Raw genomic sequence first — 23,313 nt, 5'->3', positions numbered from 1 at the left:
GGCCTGTTACAAACTAGTCAGAGGGGACCAGCAGGCACTGAGGAAGTCCCTGTTCCCCTGAGCACTACCAGGAGTGACTAGAAATAACGGTCAGAAGCTGGCAGAGGGTAAATTCAGATTAGACATCAGGAGACGCTACTTCACTGTCAGGGTGGCTAGAATCTGGAACCAACTTCCAAGCAAAGTGCTGCTGGCTCCTACCTCAGGGATCTTTAAGACAAGGCTAGAAGAACACCTTGCTGGGGTCATTTGACCCCAGTACTCTTTCCTGCCATGGCAGGAGGTTAGACTTGATGATCTGCTCAGGTCCCTTCCGACCCTACTAACTATGAAACTATGAATAGTGGAGAAAAAACCTGAATTCTGTTGAATTGTTTCCTGATAAAAGTGATCAGATAATTTTATGCCACAGTAAAGATTAATAACTTGTCTTTGTTTAGAAGTTATGCTGTATTTTACATGATGTACATTTCTACTTGTTGCTTTCTGGATATAGATGTGTGACACCATCTTGTCCAGAATTTGTATAGCATCATCTATCAGCTTCCATTCCACCTGCACGGAAAAAAATAGACCCCTTGTACCTTGTTGTGTTTTAGTACACTGCACTCCCTTGTAGATTGATAGGTACTGATGAAATCATATAATCCTATGCTTTTGCCTGAAAAATATCTTTGATGCGTTTTGTTGGGCTCTGTTGAAAGAGCCTTTCTGTTTTGTATTATGAAGAAATCCAAAGAAACAGAGCTTACTTAAATTCCTTCTTACAGGATGGAGGGCAGTTTATGTCCAAGTAAGGTTTCACCCCTCTTAGGAAAGCATGTAGTACCATTGCCTGTTCCTAAGTGAGAGAGGCTACCCAAGAGAACTCTGAGGTGTCAGTGGCACCTCCCCTCTGGCCATTCCTTCCCACTTTGTGGACTAGCTTAGCAAGCTCCAGATTCCTGATAGAATAGGGGATTGGCAATCACTCACAATACTGTAAAGTGCAAATGATTTTTCTGTATGACGGTCTAGCCCACAATAGATGAACTGCACTACATCTACTGTAAGCTTGAGTATCTGTGCTTACACTGTTGCACTTTAGCAAAATAACTGCTGTAAATTAAAGTCTCTGTGCCCAGCTGAAGGTACCACTTAAGAATAATTCTAAGTGCTGTATAGAGCTGCTATCTCCCTCACCCACACAGTCAAAACTCAGGGTCTTATGATAGGTGCACCTGGGGCAATATGACCAGCAGCAGCAGCAGAGCATAGTGGGTTGGGCACCCATCAGTTTACACAAACAGCTCCTCATGTACCACCTAGGGCACATACAGCAGGGGCACACTTAGGGCATGGGAAGGGTTGGCCTCAGGGTGCCTCCCCTGGTGAAGACCCATGTGGGGAGGGCAGGGACTTGGGTAGCTCCTCATTGCAGTCATCCAGGAGTCCCATGACCTCTGAGCCCAGGCATCATGGGCTGGGCAGCAGCACAACAGAGCGGTTGGCCTGTGAGGGTAGGAGTAGGGAAGTGAGGTCTGGAGCCGCAACAGCACATGCTGTCAGGAGCCGAACCTGTCCTGCCTTGGGAACAGGCCAGGGGAGGCAGGCTGCCTGCAGCCAGTGCCCACCAGCCCCAGGGGAATAAACATGGATGTGGGGCTCAGCCAGTGGCTGCCTGGGCCTTCCCAACTGACTTACCATGGTCCCTGGGCATCCATATATGCCTGACCCCCTATCTGAGGCTCGGCAGTGCACAGCTCCTGGTAGAGAGCATCTCATCTCTGAAATGTTGCAAGCTCACACAAACAGCTTCTTTCTCGTGGCTCTATAGGGCCTGCAGCTACACATGGGGGAGAAACCACACTTGACAGCCAGGGTGTGGACTCAGGGTGACTGCTACCCACAACCAGGGCCCTGCATATGCACCGTCTCTGCCAGAGGAGGACTCTTGACAGGACCCTCCTTCTGCACCTCCTAATCATGCTGGCAGAGGACTGGCTGGTGGAAGCTTGGGCCTGGCAGATGGAGGATGTGGCACACCAGGACAGGTGGTGGGTGGAGGATGTCACCCACAAGAATGTGTGGGACTGGCATGATGAAGCATAGGACCAGGCAGACAGGTAGTTCTGGGTGCAGCTCCTGACCCAGGAGTACGAGCAGGTGGAAGCCCTGTGGAAGCAGAATGCCATCCTAGCCCAGGCAGTGCAGGCCATGGATGATAACCACTAGATGCTGGACACCATTCTGGCCCTGGTGACTGCCTTCCTGCCACCTGCTACCCAGCCCTCAACCCTAGCCCCACCTGTCCCCTAGCAGTCATGTGCTTCCCAGCAGCAGGCCCCCACCTAGGCCTGGGAGGAGATCCTGTACCCCCTCCAGCAGCCAGTAGCCCCTGGCCTGGCCCCCACCCTGGGTCCAGCGCCACCCGTATCCCCCACCTGGGCCCAGCCCTGCTGCTTACCCTGACTCCACATGGGCATGGAGCTGGAGCTGCCTGCAGTGAGGCAGGACCATACACTGGCTCTGCTGACCTAGACACTGCCCCCCTGAGGGACAGCCACCCAACAGGAAGCACCAGCCTCCATTGCCCCTGGTGAGTCCCCCGCCTGCTGCATTCATTGTGGTGTCTGCACTCATGGTGAAATGGCCAGAGGCTATGGTGCTGGTCTTCTGTCCCCAGTCTCTTCCCCCTTGGTGTCCACATCACATGGCCCACACCCAAGGATAGTCCACAAAGGACAATGTACATAGTGTTCATGGGGAAGAATGTGTTTAACTGTTGGTGGGTGGGATGAGTGGAGGAGGGGCTCTGTTAAGTGGGAAGGGGGGGAGCAGAGACTCTGTTGTGAGGGGAATAAAAACTTGTTTTTGTGACGTCTTCAGTGAGCATGGTGCTGGGGATGGGCAGGAAAGGTGGGAGGGGTTTCAAAGATTCATAGATTGTAGAGTCAGAAGGGACACCGAAGGGTCATTGTTTTTGACCTCCTACCCCAGGCAGGAAAAGGACCGAGGTCAAACAACCGCAGTCAGGTGGCTCTCTAGCCTCCACTTGAAGACCTCCAAGTTAGGTGATAGTATCACCTCTCTTGGCAGCCTGTTCCAGATTCTGGCCACCCTTACTGTGAAGAATTTTTTCCTACTGTCTAACCTGATTCTACTCTCCACTAGTTTGTACCCATTATTTCTAGTTACTCCTAGGAGTACCCTGGTAAATAGTGGATGGCCAACTCTCTATTGTCCTCCCCTGATAAACTTATAGGCTGCTACAAGTTCTCCTCTCAGATATCTCCTGTAATTGCTGAAGAGATCCAGATCTCTCAATTTCCCCTCATAGGGTTTTGTACAGAGGCCCCTAATCATACGAGTGGCCCTCCTCTGGACCCTCTACAGATTCTCCGCATCCCTCTTGAAATGTGGTGCCCAGAACTGGACCCAGTACTCCAACTGCGACCTGACTAGTGCCGCGTAGAGGGGGAGCATCACCTCCCTCAATCTGTTGGTCATGCATCTGCTAATGCACGATAAGATGTGATTGGCTTTGTTGATGGCTTCATTACACTGTCAGCTCATGTTCATCTTGGAAAGCCTCCAGCCACTGCTCATTGTCCCAGGTGTAATGGATGATGTGCTGCCACCAGTCCTACTGGCCCAGCAAGCCCAGAGATGGCAGGGCTGCAGGTTCAGGAGGGTGAGAGCAGCCCTGGAGGTGGCATCCATCATCCCATTGTTGATGTCCATGCCAGGGTTTGGCCAGGTGGACAGGGTGGAGGCAGCAGGTGTGAGGTGGCGGTCCTGGGACAGCATGTGGCAGCCTGGCAGGTGATTGCTGTGTATGGGTGAGCTGGGAGGGGCAAGACAGCCATGGACCAGGTGATGGTCAGAACAGCAGGCCATCAGGTTCAGTACAGCTGTCAGCAGGAGCCAGGGCACTGGTCATCGTTGTCAGGGGCAGGGACTGGAACAACCAAAGTGCAGAGAGGCACAGACAGCAAAGAGAGCTCTGCCTAATGCTGTCCCTATGCTGGACATGCTGCTTCTTGCCTGGGAACTGGCTGACCAGAGAACAGCAAGCCGAGCTGCCTTTTAAAGAGGGTACCCAGCTGGTGCAGCCAGATCCTGGAGCTATACCCAGTGGTGGCCAGGGGCCCACTGCAAGGCCCCAGGAAGCAGGAATACTGACAGCAAATCTGCTCCAAGTTCCCTGCACATGCCTGGCATCATTTACTTGTGAGTAATTTACCCATGAGTAAATTGGTGCCATGGCAAATGCACGTTTAGATGTGCCCAGAGGCTAAGAAGAAGAAAAAAATGAGGATTCACTTTATCTTGGAAAGATGTTTCACTAGTGCTTCTCAAAGAATAGGTGCTTTTGTGTCATCAGATGATGCTGCATAGATCAAAGGCAATAATGAATGGGAAGTATAGTTCTTTCTGTTTAGAAACAGTTATTGAAGGAAGTAGCATGTTACCTGCAAAGATTTATATTTTGCTATGGTCAAACTATTAGCGCACACACAGAGGGAATTACAGCTATGTTTTGATCAGACAAAATCTGGAGAGAAGGCCTTGCCTCTACCTTTTTCTGATAAGTTGAACCTCTGGCTCAGGTTGTGCCCTTTAGCTTCCACTTGAAAGTAAAGTAATTGCTATCTCCACCACCACTCCTACTTCACAAGAAGTGGAAAAGTACCCCTTCTGCTGGTAAAGAGTACATGAAAGGAATATCACCCCTTCCCCCACCTCAATAACTGCTAGAGAAAGGAATACTTTGATTTCAGGATGCTTCATTAAATTATAGGATTGAGACTCTCTCTAAGTAATTAGAGGGAAAATAAATCAAGGTATAGCACATTTCCTGAGAATTTATTGACCTATTCAGAGCCATTAAATTCAATTGGTCATTAAATCACATGCTAATGCCCTGGGCAGATTTGTCATATCTACAAAAACTAATTTTAGTTGAAGTGTTGAGAGCTAATTAAAGTGTTTGCATTTCTCCCTTGGTGCTATATTTCCTCTAGTGTGATGTAGTAAGAATTACTCTGGCTTACAGGTCCTCCAGGTCAGTTTGGGAAGTGGGTTTACCCCACTGCCATAGCCCTGTCCCTGACTTTGTCAGCCATGTCTTTATCTGCTCTTGCAAAGCCCTCCTTAAAATACACCCTCCTTTGTGGAGGCCTTTAAAATCCACTCCACCCCTCAAAGTAATGTTGACAAAAGTAATGATGATGTTTCAAAAGAAAAGAAACATTACTGCAAATTCACTTGGTTTTTTGTTTCATCCTATTCCAGTGATTTGCTTACACACAGTCTGCTTATATAGTCGGTGCTTTTTTGGAGGCTGGGCTATTATACAATTTGTAAACCATATGCTATCTTGTGGGCACAATATAAATCATAACAGCCACTTCATAGGAAATCAAATGCCAGTCAGGGTTTTTTCCGTTTAATCAGAAATGTTCTTTTAAGTTAAAGTTTTTTTAATATGAAGAATCACTTCTTAGACACGCACACAAATCATAAGCTTAAAACTTATAAGGACATGATAAATATATATCATGCAAACATGTCAATAATAGTTTCTGAAAAATGATTCAGCTTCTAGAGTTGCAGCCTGTAACCAGTGTTGACATATCCATTGCAGAAAAAACTAGGAGTATTCAAAACAAATTCTCATTACTTTTTGTCTTTGTGAATTCTTTTCTGAATGGTATTAACTATTTTCTTAACCCGAATGTGAGAATTAAAGTATCTATTTTTTCACTAGTTAAAGCCAATGTTAATTTTTCTAAAATTGTATGGGCACAGAAGGACTCTTAAAATCAATCCTTATTCCATAAATGTAATCTTAAATAATGTGTTTATAATCACTGGAACACTTTGGTCTACATATATTTACTGCGTATAGTTACTGGAAAAATGTGTTTCAAGGGATCATGCCTCAGCATCTCATAGGAGCGTATTTATTGTCCATTTTATGAACATTTTGATAAATAATGAGTAGCTGTGTATACAGCCAGTTTTTTAAATGCTGTGGTTGTTCACTGTCCTTTTAATTAAGTGCAAAATATAGTATACAAGCCATAACTATACTTGGTAGTTTGTATGTAGCTTGAAATGTTATTCATGAGGTGAGTGGGAATGATTTAACTGCATCAACCAGTTTCCTCCAATATAACGTTTTTTACTGCTGAAAATCTGATAGCCCTGTTTCCCCCTTTCCTGCTAAGGTATGTCATTCTGATACCTCAGTCTTATGTCAGTATGTCATGGGTGTGGTTGCTGCAGCAACAGCACGCACAAGGTAACACCCTCTTATAACTACAGATATTTGAGTCAATTTAAAATTTTACAAGGTTCTTATTAGTCTGTGATGCACTCCTTAGTCATCCACAATTACTAGCTCGTCCAATGCTCACAAATTTTAATTTGTTATTCACACAATGCAAATCACTTTCAGTGTTTAGAAGTGCTGGACCTGCCCAACAAAAATAATTCTGGGTACTATGAACCTCCGAGGCACATCTGGTTAATTCTTATGGTAAAAAGATTCCAGTTAGTTTCAAATAAGAGAAAAAAATAGGACTTTACAGATGATATCTTTGTGGAACTGTCCAGTACGTGTCCATCTGTCCCTGAAGCAGGATAGAAATCAACTGGCTGTCCAGCGTTCTCGAATATCCATCAGGTGATTGGTCAGCTGCTAAAATAATGCTTGCCCTTTAAAACAATGTTTAAAGTAGTTGGGAAGAATAAATGTTGAGGGATAAAATTGGCGTTAGTTGAAGAAATATTCTACTTGATCCTTGTTAAGGCAATGCCAATGAGAAAAATCATCAGTAACATCTAACAGCCAATTTTGTTTACTTTTCAGACATGGAGATGACTTGATTGTGACACCATTCGCTCAGGTAGGCACAACTTTGCCCTATATTCATACAAAGGATACGATTAGTAATTTGATTTCTCAAGTGTTGTTTACAGTTGAAGGATCACAGATTACCTGTCCATAATTTCTGTACATCTCTGCATTTCGATTTTTTTTCCTTGAAGTGGGAAAAAATAAGTAATATTAGATAGACAAACTGATCCTGCTATAGATACTACTGGCAACCCTCGCCATTCACAGGGGATATGTTCCTGAGATCCCCGTGAATGGTGAAATCCACAAATAAGGCACTGCGTTCATGAATGCCATCTGCGTTCATGAATGCAGTGCCCCTGGTGGCTGGGCAGGGCATGGCTGTGCTGGCAATGGCAAGAGCCTAGCAGCAGTAGCGGGAGCTTGGTGGCGGTAAGCGTGGTGCTCCTGGAAGCGTATTTAAGAGGCGGGTTTGGCATTCGCAAATATTTGAAACCACAAATGCTGAACCTGCAAATAGCGAGGATTTCCTGTACCTACTTTTTTTTTGTTGTTTTCCCTAATTCCTTGTATAGAAAAAAATTGTATGTATATAAATTAAAAATAACCTACTTGACTTTTTCCTCAAATATTGTATCAGACCACAATGGTACTGCGCCACCAGCAGGACAAAACTTTCTGGTGTCCGGTAAGCTACTCAGGGGTTGTTGGTTGTAGCTGTGTTGGTCTAAGGACATAAGCAGATGAGGTTCTTTGGGTAGACGTGATATCTTTTATTAGACTTTGGTCTGACTTAGTTGGTCTAATAAAAGATATTACATCTACCCAAAGAACCTGAAAAGCTACTCAGCATTCTACTAGTGAAATCAAGTATTTTTTATTATTCACACTTCCTATGCCTCTATGCACAAAGGAGTTTTTTAATATAAGACAATTTCTGCTTACATTTTTTACTCACAGAATCAAATCTATTCTATATTTTGAGTTTTGTAATGACATTTTGTAAAATAGGAGCTCAAATATAATGTAATTACAAACCTTCCTATATTTTTACAACTTAGTTATATTGTGATATGTAAAAAGATGTATCCAGAGGTGAATTTCTGAACTAATGGGCATAAATAGAAAAGTTTTCCTTAAGTAGATGGGGATATCTCCCACTGAAGTGAATGAGATTTGCCTCTATCTATCTAAATGGGAAATTGAGTCTAAGGACCTGTATGTTACTGGAGAAGACAGACAAGATGAAGGGTGAAACATAACAGCATGAAGTGAGAAGTGTCCTCTTTCATTGTGAACATTTAGATTTTCTTGGTATAAAGATCGTGCAAGTCACAACCATTAATAAAAGCAATAACTCTATATTTATTTTTTCTCCACACACACACACACACACACACACAGTATATGTGTGTGTATATATACCAGTATATGTGTGTGTGTGTGTGTGTGTCTGTGTGTGTGTGTCTCTGTGTATATCTATAGTGAGAACTTGGGTGCTCAGCTCTCCATATTGCTCTGGCAGAATTACATCGAAGAACAGCTAAATCAGAAGTTACTTTTGCATTCATGACCAATAAAAGCTGCTAGCCTGAGACAATGCAGCTGACAGTGTGCAGGGCGATACTTGTAAAAACTGGAGTTTGATGGTTAGTGAGGCTGACAAGTTTCAAAGAGTGCTGGGTGCTGCAAGACTTGAGACATTGTAATTACTCTCCTACAATAAACAAGAAAATTGTGGAAGAAATAACAACTAAAAACAAAACAAACTTATTATTCCTCTGACATCAGAAACAGCACTTTAAGAACCACATGGAACTAAATTATGTAGTGAGGTATTTATTAGTCTTAAACATCTAGAGAATATTTGGCCCAGCAACAAAAACTTTCCAAACCACAGAAAGAAAAAGAATTGATGTTTGGTCAAATCTGCTGTGACTAGATATAGCTATACAAATCTTTTCTTACTCTATATCAGGGTGTCAAACAGGTCCAGTAAACCACTGGACTGACATACTGCATTGCGCACATATACAACATTCAGGCTGGACTCAGCAGTGTGTGCTCTTCACACAACCCAAAGGGCTGACACAGGGTGCTGCTTGTAGCCCTGGGGCAGCAAGCCCTGTGGCCAGCACATGCTGCCTGCAGTGAGCAGGGCTAGACTGGCCACACACACTGCACGCAACACACAGGGCCAGCATGGGGTGTGCACTGCCCATGGTATTAACTGGATCTAGTGCTGCATGCAGCACAGTGGGTCAGTCTCTGCTGCCTCATGCAGCCTGCACCCCATGCCCTCTGTGCCACATGCAGTACTCCAGCCCCTTATGCCAGGTCCAGCCCTGTGCACCATGTGCAATATATGCTGGTCCTGGGGTTTTCTGTGTCTGCAGTTCCTGGGGCTAGCATGGGTCAGGTGCTACCTGCAGTATGCAGGCTGGGTCCACGTCACAGGCTACATGCAGTGCTCCAAACTGACCCTTGTGCTGCCTGCAGTGCTGGATCTAGATGATACACTGTGGGCAGCGTGCACCACTAGTTAGCCCCCATCGAGCCGGATGACTTTGATGCCCTTGCTCTATACAGTATTCCAAGAAGACAGTTTTGGGGTGACTTAGGAAAACAGTAAGGAGATAAATTAGATTGTGCTGACTAATTTTTTACTGAGACAAAGTATTCATTGGCTCAGAGGGCAGCTTTGCTTCAATAAAGATTGAGAAAAACCTTGGACCCTGATGCTATATGCCAAAGCCTATGTCCCTGCAGAGCACAGCTGACAGCAGAAGAGTTCTGCGCAGAGATGGGGTCCTCATACAGAAGTCAGTTTGGAGGATTAGGGCCTCAGTATGGACTTCAGGAATTGCACCTTTATATGATATGTACATCTCATGCCAGTCATACATCCTCCCACATTCCTGTTTTAGTATGTTCCTCACTAAGAGCTCACTTTTCCTCTCAGATACACTTTCATTGTGGAAACAGCACACACGAGTTTTCAGTCAGTTTGGGCTTTTATGGTGAAACTGAATGGCAGAATTTGAAACAGATGCTCGAGTTATTTTGAGGCTCCTTTATCTGCTTCCGTTGTACAGTATGCTTGTTTCATGTAATGGTGAGCCACCTGGTGGTAAGAGTTCACTTGTTATAGGCCTTGATCTCTAGTAATGAGTGGCTTCTGCTAATTGTTTGTCTGCTCCTCCTGGGAATTTCTCTCCCCGCTCTTAATAACTGTTTTACTGCGCTGTGCTGGATTTTACTGATCAGCCCTGATGAAGGATGTCTTGCACTCAAAAGCTTGTCTACTTCTATTCAAACTATGCAGTTGGACCAATAAAATATAACCCTAAGAGAGTGGTTTTCAAACTTCCTAACGTCATGGAACGCTTTCATATCACTCCTGCTGCTGCTCCTATCATAAAGATTGACATCCTGGCCCCACAATGGTATTGCACTGCCCCCGATTTGCTCCACCATTACCTCCAGTCATTTTGCAGAACACTTAATTGCAGAACCCAGGGTACTGCAAAACACAGTTTGAAACAATTGCCTTAAGGAAACCTTGCTTCTCACATAATTCCTGGACCGTCATTGCTACATTCCTCTAATGCTACCAGTTGTTATTAAAGATAGGGCATGTGTACGCATGCATTTAGACCAGCTTAAATTTACTGCACAGTAAGTTACTGTGCAGTAAAAAAGAATAGGCCAGCATTTACACATGCAAATGTTAAAGCACGTTAACACTGTATGTGGACTGACTTGGAACTAAAGTTATTCCTAAGTCAGTCCACACAGCGTTACTGAGCAGTAAGGCATCTACACATGGATTACTGTGCAGTAACTAATTGGGCATAAATTTGATACCTACATTACACACATATCAAATGTATGCACAAGTCAGCATAAGCCACTGTATTTACTGTGCAATACAGGCATGCATGTGCAGATATGCACCTGTACTGCAAAATTATTTCAGTTACTGTGCAGTAAATGCACACATGTAAACATGCTCACAGTCACTATCTTCTTAGGTGCCTCACTCTCCTTTATTTGTATAGGAGATAGGTTACCTAAATAGTAGTGAGGGGCCTAACTATCTTTGAGGTTGTGGGTGTATTGGCCCAGTCCTGCAACCACTTGCTTTATTACAAGGGATAGAGAAGTGTACTGTGCACCATAGTACAGGACCTGACCCAAAGCAGATAATATCTATTTTTTAACTGAATAGGGGATGAATAAAGTAAACATGAGCTCATTATTACTAGGGTATTGACATATAAATTTCTTTGATATTTTAGCATAATAAAAGTATTGTAATTTACTTATTTTGAACATTCCAATTCTAAAAGAAAAATAAATTTTGAATGATTTTAAATAGAAGTGAGGACTTGTCCTGAAACAATTCTGTTTTGGCATGGTGCTTAAAAATAGCCTTGTTGTATTTCATTCATTGCTTGATCATACATTTGCATTCTTATGTTGAAATTATGATCAGTTTAGGTCAGTAAGTCTTGTGCTGCAGAGCGACATGCAGTTAGAAAGGAAGTTGCAATACTGGAGAGCCCAGTACTTGGTTTTCTCCAGTAGATTTTAATTCTGGCAAAGCCTGCACATAACTGTATGCTTTTATATACAGGAGTATTTCCCTTGGGTAGAATTATGAAGAAACAATAATTAGAACTCTTATTTTAAGATAAACTCACATAATATAATTCCAAAGTCCACTGAAACTAATAATCAAGTATTATACTGTTACTTTTAGCTAAGTCATGTGTAGAGTCCATTGCACGTGCCAGAGGCAGACTACGTACAGTATGCTGAGGCAGGTAGAATACATAGGCAGACCGTATTCTATATAATATTTTTAGAAGGGGCAGCATGCCCCTTTAGTGAACTGGCTGGGGGCAAAAAGCCCATAACCCCAATCTCCTACCCTATTTGAGTATACATTCAGTGGACACATATACTTTGCACTCAATTTCAAACAGTAAGGTTCTGATTCTCCCCTTGCACAGTTGTACATCTAGGAAAGGACTCACCCAAAAACAGACAAAATGTCATCCACCAGTGTCATTACTATAAGCTCCAAGATAGATATCCAAGCCATTTTAGCACACAAACTCAAAACCCAGCTAGCCCTCTCATCCCATCCTCCCACCATGCTACAGGAACAGCATATCTGTCCAGAGAGTATAATAGGGTGACATAAAAATTAAATACATATTCACTGAGAAGTTGTGTGAGTCTCTCCTTACAATAAACACTTTTTCTTTTAGGTTTCTTTTTTCCCTTTTCACTGCCAGTTCAACCCGCCCCTCTACAAAATCTTCATGTTCCTTTTCTTCCTATTTTTTCCTTTTTTCTTCTGTCTCTAAAATACAACATTTCCTTTCTTCTTCTTCTGTTGCCTTTTACGTTCCCCCCATGCCTCTTTCAAGAGAAGACTGGACAGTTATCTTGCTGGGGTCACTGACCCCCAGTTATCTTTCCTGCTTGGGGCAAGGGCTAGACCCGATGATTTTCTGAGGTCCCTTCCAGCCTTACAATCTATTTCCCATCTATACATGTCTATAATCCAGACATGATCCTTTGTTACTGACACATGTATTTGTTAGTGCCTGTACACACAAGGTCTGTGAATTTACTAACTTAGTTAATTTTATTTTGAAGTGGATGTAAAATGTAAACGCTGGCTGCTTTATCCTGGACATGCAGGATGCCAGGGATGAAGTTTAATTGGGCAACTTTATTAATGCAAATACATCTGAGAACCACAAGCAGGTCACAATTACTTCTTGGCTAATTTCCACATGATGGAGGCCTGTGGACAGCTCCCCATATCTCCATGGATGATCCCTAGTCTGTTTCTGAAACCCCACTGCCCTACATTTGTATGACTGTTAAGGGTCTTGAAAAGAAGGATACAGTTTCCTCACTGTATTTGATATTGGGATTCCTACCACGTCCCTCCACCCAGCTTCTTTAAGAGATAGTTCCCCATCACTGATTTATGCTTCTGGCTCATTAGAGAGTAGGATTCCCTGTACAAATGAGTACTTGGGTGGGAGAACTGCCATAAGGAGGCACCAGCAATTAGCTTTACTGCCTCTTCCTCAGTCCTCACCAGAGTTCCCAGGCTTTCTCCTTAATATCAGACAAAATATATTCACTCCTTGGTTAGACAGGTGTACCTTAGCATTTCTAATACCCTACTCCACATGGTAGAGGCTGCTTACAGTAACTATGTGATGCTCCTCTGGTACTTCCTCATAGTGACTATTAATTTGAGTTTCAGATGGGATGCATGCTGGAAGGGAAGGGTTTATATAATCTCTCATAGATGCACAAGGCCAATGATTTACCTGAGCCCTGATGGTTTCCCTATCTGCTCATGTGACAAGTTTTTCCTCCTCAGCTTTCCTCACCTCAGATACTATAGGATGGTGTGGAGCCTTAAGAGAGCTGCAGGACTTTTCTCCTACAAGTCTAGACAAGGCCAGTCAGCCATCTTTGAAATTCTGCTGGTTGCCTTGAAAATGGAAATTTCTATAATCATTCTTGCATAAAATATAATCAATCATACAAAGAACTAGCTTTGAATGGGCCTTCCTTCTCAAAACGTGCCTATATGGTCCCTTTGGATACTAAGTAGTATTCTGTGAAAAATGTCTATGACTTCAACTAAGGCTGCCTTTAAACAATAATGAATTGGAGTTGTTCAGTGAAGAAAAAAGAAAGATATAAACTATAGCCCTTGTATTATGAAAGCTTTACTATTAAATAATGGTCAAAAGCTTCAGACAGTAAAACAATCCTGAAAACAAATTACAGTCTTCTTGTAAGTAATGTCCTGTTCTTTTACCCTTAACACAGTGGGGTAGAGATATATCAGTCTCACAACTATAAAGATGTAAAATTAAATATCCATGTATGTTTCAGGTTCTGGCCAGCTTACGTACTGTACGGAATAACTTTGCTGCATTAACCAACTTACAAGATCGGGCACCCAGCAAGTAAGTGTACACTCCCCGCTCCACCCTCCACAGCCTTACCCTAATCATTTTGGAATACTTCTTTTTAACTGTTAGATCCAAGAGCTATCATTAGAACCAGCTATCATTTGCTCTTGCAGTGACTTAAACACCATGAAAGTATTTCTGTACAAGTAGTCTTGTTCTCTTGAATAACATTATTTGAGGACTATGAAAGTACTGCTTAATTTAGTAAAGCTGGTAGAGTCTGCTCCTGATATTTTCCCCAAAATATATTAATCTCTGAAATTTCAAATACAGATTAGTAAACTTGTACTGTTGTCTTTATTCAGCAGTGATTTCTTAAGTGAATATGTGGTCCTTTGTGAAATAAAAATTTATGAAGAGCTGAAAGTGAAAGTGCATTTGAAACCTTAACCTTATTGTTAGGTTGATCTAGAAACTATTATAAATATTACTGAATATTGCAGCTTCTTTCATGTTTTATTCAGTACTTGGACTGCTTCACCATTGCTTGCTGTTCTGTTTGTGAAGCACAAACACTTGGGCCTTAAAGCTAGGGACAGACATTCAAAAAGCCTGAGCCTGAATTGATTCAATTTTTGCAGGTTAGTTTAACCTGGCTAGGCTGAACTGGTTTGTAACTGCACAGACATAGCAGACATGCAGGCATATGTGTGCAGTGGTTCAGACTAGGAGCTGGGGGGTGCTAGAGCAGCCCTCCCTTCCCTTCCATAGGACTGAGCTGAGGTGGGACATAGTCAGACCCCAGCAAGGTGCTCTTATTAGCCCAGCAGGGAATTGATAACAGTGTTTATTACCCCATAATTCAGTGTTTATTTCCCCATTAAGAAAACAACAGGGGGACGTTAAGTTACCTGTTGATTCTACCTGTTGATTTAGCAGGGACTGTAGCCAGCATGGGGTCTGCTAGCTAATACACAGACACCTCCTCAGCAAGGTAAAGGGGATAGAGGGATTCCTGCTTAACAGGGAGTGGTGAGGGGGAGGAGGGGAGCAGCCCACAGTCTGTGCTGGAGCTGCAGCCCAGGGGCAGAGGGGAGGGGCCAGCCCTGCTGTGGAACCTGTGCTCAGGTCAGAGGGCATACCAGGATGCTGGGGGTGTCTGGTTTATCTTAAACCAGCAAGGGGTCTGAGACAGACATTTCATAAACCACTTTGACCCAGATCAGGTAAGTGTGTTATTACATTCAACCAGGTTTATCTCAAACCAGTTTCAGCCCTTTTGAAGCTGGTTTTTATGCACTGAACATCTGTTCTGTTACAAGTTTAAACCAGTTTCTGATCACTTAAACTGGTTTATGTATGTCTGTCCCTAGCCTAAGTCAGCAAAGCACTTAGGCCCATGTTTAATTGTGTCAGTGAGACTATTCACATGCTAAAATTTAAGAATTTGTTTAAAAATCCACATACTAAAGTTTAAGAAAGATATAAATCTTTGTTGAATGTAGATGACATCAAATAAACCATTCAGTAAGTGTTTAAATTCTGAGCCAGAACGAACATAAACACTCTTGCAGTTATGGGTCAAGTTCTGTTGTAGTTATAACTATACTTCAGTATTTCTTCTAAATCCAGTTTCACGGTCAATAATGACATTTTTATTACTCCTGAAAATTATGACTTTTCATGTCACTCACAAACAGTGAAGTACTCTGTACTGTTTACTCTGCAGATGACTGTGAAATGAATATCATGAAAAACTAAGAAAGGAAATTTTATTTTTCAAGAAAGTATTCTCCAACAATAAAATATTTATCAAACCCTATATTAAGGATAGTAATAGTGCAAATTATCAGGATGTATTCCTGGAATTCAATGGAATGCTTTTACTTAGTACTCAAATACTGACTCAGTGGAATATATCACATGTTTAATAGCTCATGGCAAAAGAAAACAACAAATTACAATCATCAAAGTTTAGTTTTGCTTTCAAGGACTATGGGAGTGATTCAAATGGGATTTATTTTATAATAACTTCAAATAGTTATGTCACTTTTCTGTGCAAAAATTAAAATAATGTCAGGATTAGTTTTGCTTACTTGATTTACTTCTTTTCATCCACTGCTCTTTGCAGGGTACAGTCATAATGTATCTATTTAAACCATTTAAAATGACACCTTTATGTTCACATGTACTTTAATTGTATTGCCAGGTAGACAAATTGGGTTAAATTAATGCCATATACAGTACCTGTCAGTTTCTCAGCTGTTAAAATCCTGACCCATGATTGCATGATTTCCAGATTTTCAGAGCCGTGTAAAACTCAGTTTGTTCATATCATCAAGCCAAAATGTTATTATCCTGAACTGAATAGACACAACTAACTTACTGGAGAGGTGTCAAACTTATTGCCTGCTGGCCAGATACAGCCTGCTGAGCCCCCAGAATCTGCCTCACCAGTGCTGTACTGTTGCTGATTCAAGCACCAAAATGCAATTCAATACTACCCTATTCAAGACCATGAAATCTATGAATACATCTATTTTTTTTTTTAGCGAACCTTAAACATGCTGTGCCAGGCCCAGCTGTGCACTCAGTGCCTGGGATGTATGGTACATGTGGCATTTTCTGGGACTGGGTCCCAGGCTGCTCCAACAGTGGCACTTGGTAGAGCTGGGTCTCAGACTTCACCACACATGGTCCCCACAGTGTATGCTGGATCAGGCATGTGGGCATAAGGGAACTTTTGGGCCTGATATGGTCCACAGGGCCAGATGTGTTTGAAACCCCTGACTTAATGAGTCCAGCATTTTACTCTAGAGCCCTTGGAATCCTGGAATATACCACTAAATAAATTAAATGGGATATGTATATATACAGTGCAGCTCTCCCCAAATATTCATGCTTACTGCATGTGTTTGTGGTTATATTAGGTGGAGTGTTGGCCTGGTCTTTTTTGACTCACCAGTATGGACAGCCCAAATCATGCTATACCATTTTTGCCAGATAAGAACTTGAGCTTAGCCAAACTATGTTACAGTTCCAATTAGCAGTAAGTGACTATTAATTACATTTTATGTCCAATTTTTTAATGCTTGAAATGTTCCACAACTGGAATTCTCAATATTGTGGAGTGATGTGAGGTTCAACTGTGAACTCTGAGATATATCTATGAACTTTTTATTATTTCTGAATATATTATTGTTGACAATTTTTATATGTTTCAACCCCAAATAATTTCCTAAATAGAAGTGTTTCAAGGTGAATATTTTTAAAATTCACTAACATAAAACCTCATATTTATATATATATTTTAATTTCATTGTTAGACGATCACCTATGTGTAACCAACCATCTATCAACAAAGCAACCATTACAGGTAAGAGAAATTATTATAACCCCAGTGTTTCTGTGTGAAAGAATCCTCATCTTATACACTTGACTGCATATAAACACATTCTATTACATCCTTAAGTTTATTTAATAAAAGATGGTCTAGGCATTTTTTTACTGTAAATATCAAGTTAGTAATGTCTCAATTTAGACTACCATTTTATGGTTTTTATCTTTGTTGTTCATGTACATTCACTCCCAATTTTTGCTTTTCTGTATGTTGGCAATTTCAGTAAACCAAGCTTTTTCCTTTGTTTTTTTTTTTTTAAATATGTCAGTATGTATCTCAATGGTAATACATAGACTAGTACACCAGTGTAACAAAATGTAACAGTGGGAATGGCAGCTCACTGGGTTCCCAGTTGGGATGTTGAGGTAGTATCTTAGTATGACAGCAGTTAGCATAAATTGGTAGGGAGCTAATTTTCAAAATTACGTGTGTGACTTAAGAACCTAGATTCTATTCCCAACATTCAGTTTGGTGCATAGGAGTCCAACCCCTTTGAAAAACAGTTTTCAAACTTGGATTTTTTTAAATTACTTTTAAAGTATTTTATTTTGGAAACATATTTGGGCTCCTAAATCAGCTCCATCTTTTGGAAATCTTACCCTGGCACTTTTATTTAGCATCATGTCAGCTGATCTTAGTTAACTTTAGGGAACATTGAGTCCTATCAATTTACATTGTATTACCTAATATGTGTTAGCATGAGTTCTTACACAATGTTACAGCCCATGGCAGACAAATCCACAGTGGGATGCCACTTCAATGAACGAACAGTGTTTTAGCCTCCTCTTAATGTACATGAAGGGCCCTTAAATGGATAGTTTAGCATTTCCATAATTTTCAACATTGAGTATATTTATCCAAAGAAAGTAGATTTGATTTTTTGTTTGTTTCATGAGACAGTAACTCAGGGAGAAAACAGTGCTTTGGTTTTTATTTACAGGTTGTGGCTTTCCTTTTTTAGACACCTATAAAGATTTATTTCTCTGGGCTTTGGAGAATATTCCTCTTCTTCTTCCCACCACACAGCACAGTCACATTGACTCTACAAGGCCCTGTCTTTAGAAATCCACATTGCTTTATGACACACATAAAATCAAGTCAATAGCCAAACTATTTAAAAGGAATATTTAATAAAAGGCACAGTGTGGGCTCCTCCTCCAATAAAACTCTGTGGGACTTAATATTTTGGCTAAACATTTTTGCCTAGGGCTGGTCAGAAAATGTGGGATTAGATCATGAAAAAATGCTGTTTACCAAAACTTTCTAACCACTTCTATTTTTTATTTACTATTTGAACACAGAACATACCTCTCCCACACTCACTTCTTCACATCATTAAGTGAAGTCATCATTAGGCTACATCCTAAACCTGAATTGCTTTTCATAGTCTCAAATGTCTACCTTCATTTTTCACTCTTCTTTTCATGTCAGGACTTCATGTGTTTCCAGATTAAGCTGTTGAGTTGAGGGTTTGAAGGTGTAGCCCTCTAACATATCTTTTCCGCTGAAGAATTCAGCAGTTGATATTTGGAAAATTTTGTTAAATGTGGTTGTTTTTTCTACTTTCAGTGTAAACACAGTTTGAGTGAACCTCACTATGTGAGATTGCCAAAGCCACTTGCCAACACCACTGTTTAATTTGGCACAGGGTTGAAATACTGCAAAATAGCTCTATATTGCTGTTAATTATAAGTTTCTGTAACACATGTAATTCCACCTGATATTCACTAGTAAGGATGTAAATTGTGGCTAAATGCTTAATCTAGTTTAAGACAAATAGTGCACATCTGTGATCCTTCCTTAGCCATGTGTAGCTCACAGCTTGAGTGGAAAGCTTTCTTTTCACTTTTAGGCTTTTAAATGCCACTTTACATGCTGACATTCATCCGTATTTAAAAGTCTTTTGTAATAACTCTTAAAAGCTTGGTAATTAAATTAATTAAGAGAAAAGTAACTGCAAAGATTTCTCACGTATTGTGAACTTTTCTTATGGTAATTATAACTATAACCCTATATTACTACATTCTTTGAAGAAGCACTAGGGCTTGGTTTTACTTTATTTCATTTTAAATAATTTGAGCTATTTATGCTTATTCTTATTTTTAATTTCTAGACTTTCTTGTCTTATACATTTTTGTTCTTTTCCCATGTCTAGGAACTAGATTCCAAAAGTCAGCAGCATAGAACTGTTTATAATAAGAAAAGAAAGTACCCTTAGGGGGCACACTTGCACCTGCACTCAGATATTCCCCACACACAACTAACTAAGCCACTACTTTAAAAATGTCTCAAGGTCAGACTCTTTCCTTTAGTAGGATTATTTGCCTAGAACACAGGACCATATTGGATTCTGTTGTTGATTTGTGTGTTTCTCACTGGTCTTGAGATTTGCTTTTAGTTAATCCATGAAGAACAGTGTGTATGCAACTAATCTAGAAAAATGTAACCATGTCAGGCAATGTATAGGAAGCAGCAGTGGAAAGCAAAGAAGAGTGGTCATAACGTAATCTAATTCACTGTTACTCTGCCCTACCAAAAAAGCTGCTGGATGTGGTGTGCCTTATCTACACAGTGGACATGTCTACATGAGACGCTAACTGCTAAGTAGCCTAATAACACTGCACAATAGCATGTCAGGCCAAAACCATGCTAATACACTAATGTACAGTAGTTTTAGGCTACTGTGCAGTTAGCATCACTAAAAAAAACACATGCCAGCCCTACTGTGCAATAGCGCAAATTACTGCACATCTATTTAGTATGGGGTTATCTAAGTACTAAATTTCATGTGCAGTAAGTACGCTGCATTAATGAACACATAGACACACCCAGTTATGTCTGTGTATGTCTCCCAATACTGCCCTCCCTTCCCTTTCCTTTTTCCCCCTCCCTTGTCTTTTGTATTTTAATTTCTCATTAAATACTGCCATATGTATATCCATTCATAGCATCTGATGAAGTAAGCTTCTGCTCACAAAAAATTTTGCTATACGCACACACACATGCACACACACTCTTTGACTAATCCCTAAGGTGAATATCTACCCTGCCTTCTACTCGACTTCAGACTAACACAGCTAACTAACTGGAACAGGCAAAAGGACCTTACTGGCCAGGAAAAGACATTGAACCACAAGAGAGCTTACGAGAGATTAAGATTCATTTTGGGTATTGAGTGAAGACTAAAGATAGATTGCGTTTTGTCTGAACTGGTTCTCCCATCAAATAAAGCTATATTTGGTATTTCCCTTGTTTCTATAACAATGGATTTCATGACATAAGCCCAGAACTATGCTTCAATCTCTACCTGAGGCATATACAATCCTGATTATGCATGTTCCACCAAGGCATTATGCCAATGGAGAAAGAACAATATGGATGTTTTTCTCACCTCTCTCCCAGAATTTCACAGAAAGTAAATCTTTCGGTGCCACCTTGCCCCTTGGTATTTGAAATGCTGTCTGCCCAGTTTCAAAGCTGTTGGAAAGTCTTCCTGTTTGTGGTTGTTCTGTTTGCTCTAAATATCTGACCATTCAGTAGTAGAGTGTAATGCCAGATGATGCTCATCATAGTAGCACAGATATTATTTCTTAAACTGCCAACAGAACCTAAGGGCACCTGAGGACACAAGGCACCAGTGCAATAAACAGGAAGATATATGTGCCATTAAGCAAGGCCATTTTTTAACAAGTACATGCGCATAGGTAGGCTCCTCAAAATAAGTGTTTTAAAGAAGGATTTGAAAGAGGAGAGGAATGTCAGAATGCTAAGAGAGTTTCTCCAACTTACGAGGCAGCATGGTAGAGTCAGAAAAAGATGCAAAGGGATTTGGCAAAGCAAGGTCAGTAAGGTGGGGAGTGGAAATCTTCATATAGATCCAAAGGAGTGGAGGACAAAGACAAAACAGTGCATTAGCTAAAATTAGGTAACACTGGAATTGACATGTACAGCAGCACGTAAAAATATTTAGCCTGTTTGGTAACAAGAATGGAAACCAGGACAAAAAATCATGTGAGCAGAGATGTGTAAAGAAGATACTCGTGTGTGATTGTAGGAGAAAAAAGGAGGTGGGTGGTTTTTTAAATGGGCTGCTCTTATTAAGTATAAATATGCAGTATTTACTTAGTAAATGGAGTGCTTACTTTAAGTTGTCCATATTGAATCTCTTCAGAAGCTGTACTTAAAGAAAGCAGTAAGAACAATTGCTTTCAGTGTGTTGGACAGTGGGATATTTAATCTCCAATATCAACTCTGGTTCCTAGTGAATAGCCTAAAACATGCCACCCTGTAAGACATGAGCCTGAAGCTGCACTTTCCATGTTGCCACTGAGATCCTCTGTTTATTGTATGCCTTGAATAAAGACCTACAGTTCTTCTGTGCTTAGAGCTCAGCACTTCAGCCAAAAAGGAGTTCTCTTGCTTAATGAATCACATCTTCCATATATCTAGATTCATATGGCATAATGTTGTGTTTATGATAATAAGGTCTAACCATTAATAAATAACAATTAACCTTTACATTGGCACAAAAGTCCCAAGGGCTACAGCAAAATAATCAAGTTTTGAGATTCTATGCTCAGTTGAGGAAAATATAAGTAATTGTTCATTCTTTTGAGGAGTCTGAAAGTCTGCCTATTCACATGCTTGAGGGTGATGGGGAAGGGGCAGCATTTTAATTGGAAAGTTTCTCAGAGAGCCGCTCTAATTAAAATGCTGCACTATCACCTGTTTTAAGGCCCTGTACATTTTTAATGGCCATGGGACACTTTAACTAAAGCTCATTGAATGAGCTTTAGTTAAAGTACTCCCACAGCCATTTTTAAACCTGTGGAGGTTTATACAGGTGATGCTACAGCAGTGCTAAAGTGCTCTAAGTAGAATGCAGAGCAGACTCAATCAGTTAAATGAGTCTGCTTCAATGCATTCTAATTAGAACACTTTGGAGCATGTGTATAGGCACCCCAAGTGTTAAAGTGGATGCATACTGTACCAGCAAACCCCTAACACATTTCATGCAGTATCTTGGCAGCCTTTGCCATTCCCTAAAGCTGGCTAAACACTTGTAGTTTCATAGCAATGTGCTCTATTTAAATAATGAAGTAAACTTCTGAGAAAACTAGGGCTTCAGGGCTGCGGCAGGGAGTCACATACTGGGTTTAGAATGTGCATGAGCATCACCGGCACATCAGTGTGGACTGGATTTCAAGTTACATAATACCTTTCCTAAAACATGTTTTTGGAGAGACATAGGTTTAGCAACAGAGGTTTATTTATATTTAACCTGAAAAGAAGGCACTATCTTTGTCATGCTACCAACACCTTACTAATTGTAAAATACTTACACTGTAAAATTTCCCATTAAGAAATATCCCATCCCTGTCTTAATGGCATATATAGAGTGAGTATATATGAAATTATTAAATGAGAAATTAGCAAATATCTTTGCATTCATTAAAAATTAGAAAGCATGTAGTTTAATATTATTAGAATCCCTATGATCTTCATGGTATACACAAAGAATACACCATTAGTGAAATAAAATATTCTAGGAGATTATGTAGTCAATTAACACTAACTTGCTATAGTATATTCACTTATTTTTTGTCAGTAGTACATGAACTATGATAACAAGCTTTCCATGCATCACACCTTAAGTCCATCTGGTACAGACTGCAGCATTCTGCTTGTTGAATGGAGTTTCCTGCATATGAAATTGGTACTCTGTGCTTTCCTTTGGTACCTATTGGTTTTGAGGTGGGGTTTATTAGCTGTGAAGTAGGAACTAGGCCTGTGTGAAGTGTCTAGTATTCACTTCAGATTCAGATTTGGCTGATTCGAGGGACAGTAATTTGATGTGGTGATTTGAATCACTGTCCCGAATTGATTTGGCCAATTCTGATTCAGAGATTTGGCTGCTGCCAAATCTCCCAATCTCTGAATCACCCAGGCTCATCCCCCACGCCTCTCCCAGCCTGGTAATGGCTGACCCACCTGCCCCAGCTCCTGGCACTTTGAAAAAAAAAGCCCCGACTCACCGGGTGCTACTGGCGGGGGTGGGGGGTGGTGATCCCTGCTGCCCTGCACTGCCCCATGCTGCATGGGGG

The 23,313-nt window shown here is 41.1% G+C and overlaps 1 protein-coding gene across 4 annotated transcripts in view; it reads left to right on the top strand.

Annotated features, from left to right (window-relative positions):
• Positions 1–23,313, top strand: part of PDE4D (phosphodiesterase 4D) — a 1,130,464-nt gene that overhangs the window by 950,371 nt on the left and 156,780 nt on the right. For all 4 annotated transcript variants that reach the window (XM_019532104.1, XM_019532105.1, XM_019532109.1 and 1 more), the window contains 3 exons: positions 6,860–6,896; positions 13,790–13,863; positions 17,136–17,185. In XM_019532104.1, the coding sequence (XP_019387649.1) occupies positions 6,860–6,896; positions 13,790–13,863; positions 17,136–17,185 (161 nt within the window). The remainder of the gene's footprint in view (positions 1–6,859; positions 6,897–13,789; positions 13,864–17,135; positions 17,186–23,313) is intronic.

Source organism: Crocodylus porosus, unplaced genomic scaffold (genome assembly GCF_001723895.1).
Source record: "Crocodylus porosus isolate Cpor-Errol unplaced genomic scaffold, CroPor_comp1, whole genome shotgun sequence".
In the NCBI taxonomy this organism is placed as follows: domain Eukaryota; kingdom Metazoa; phylum Chordata; order Crocodylia; family Crocodylidae; genus Crocodylus; species Crocodylus porosus.
Note: the sequence above shows the minus strand (reverse complement) of the source record. Positions and strands in the feature narration are given on the sequence as shown.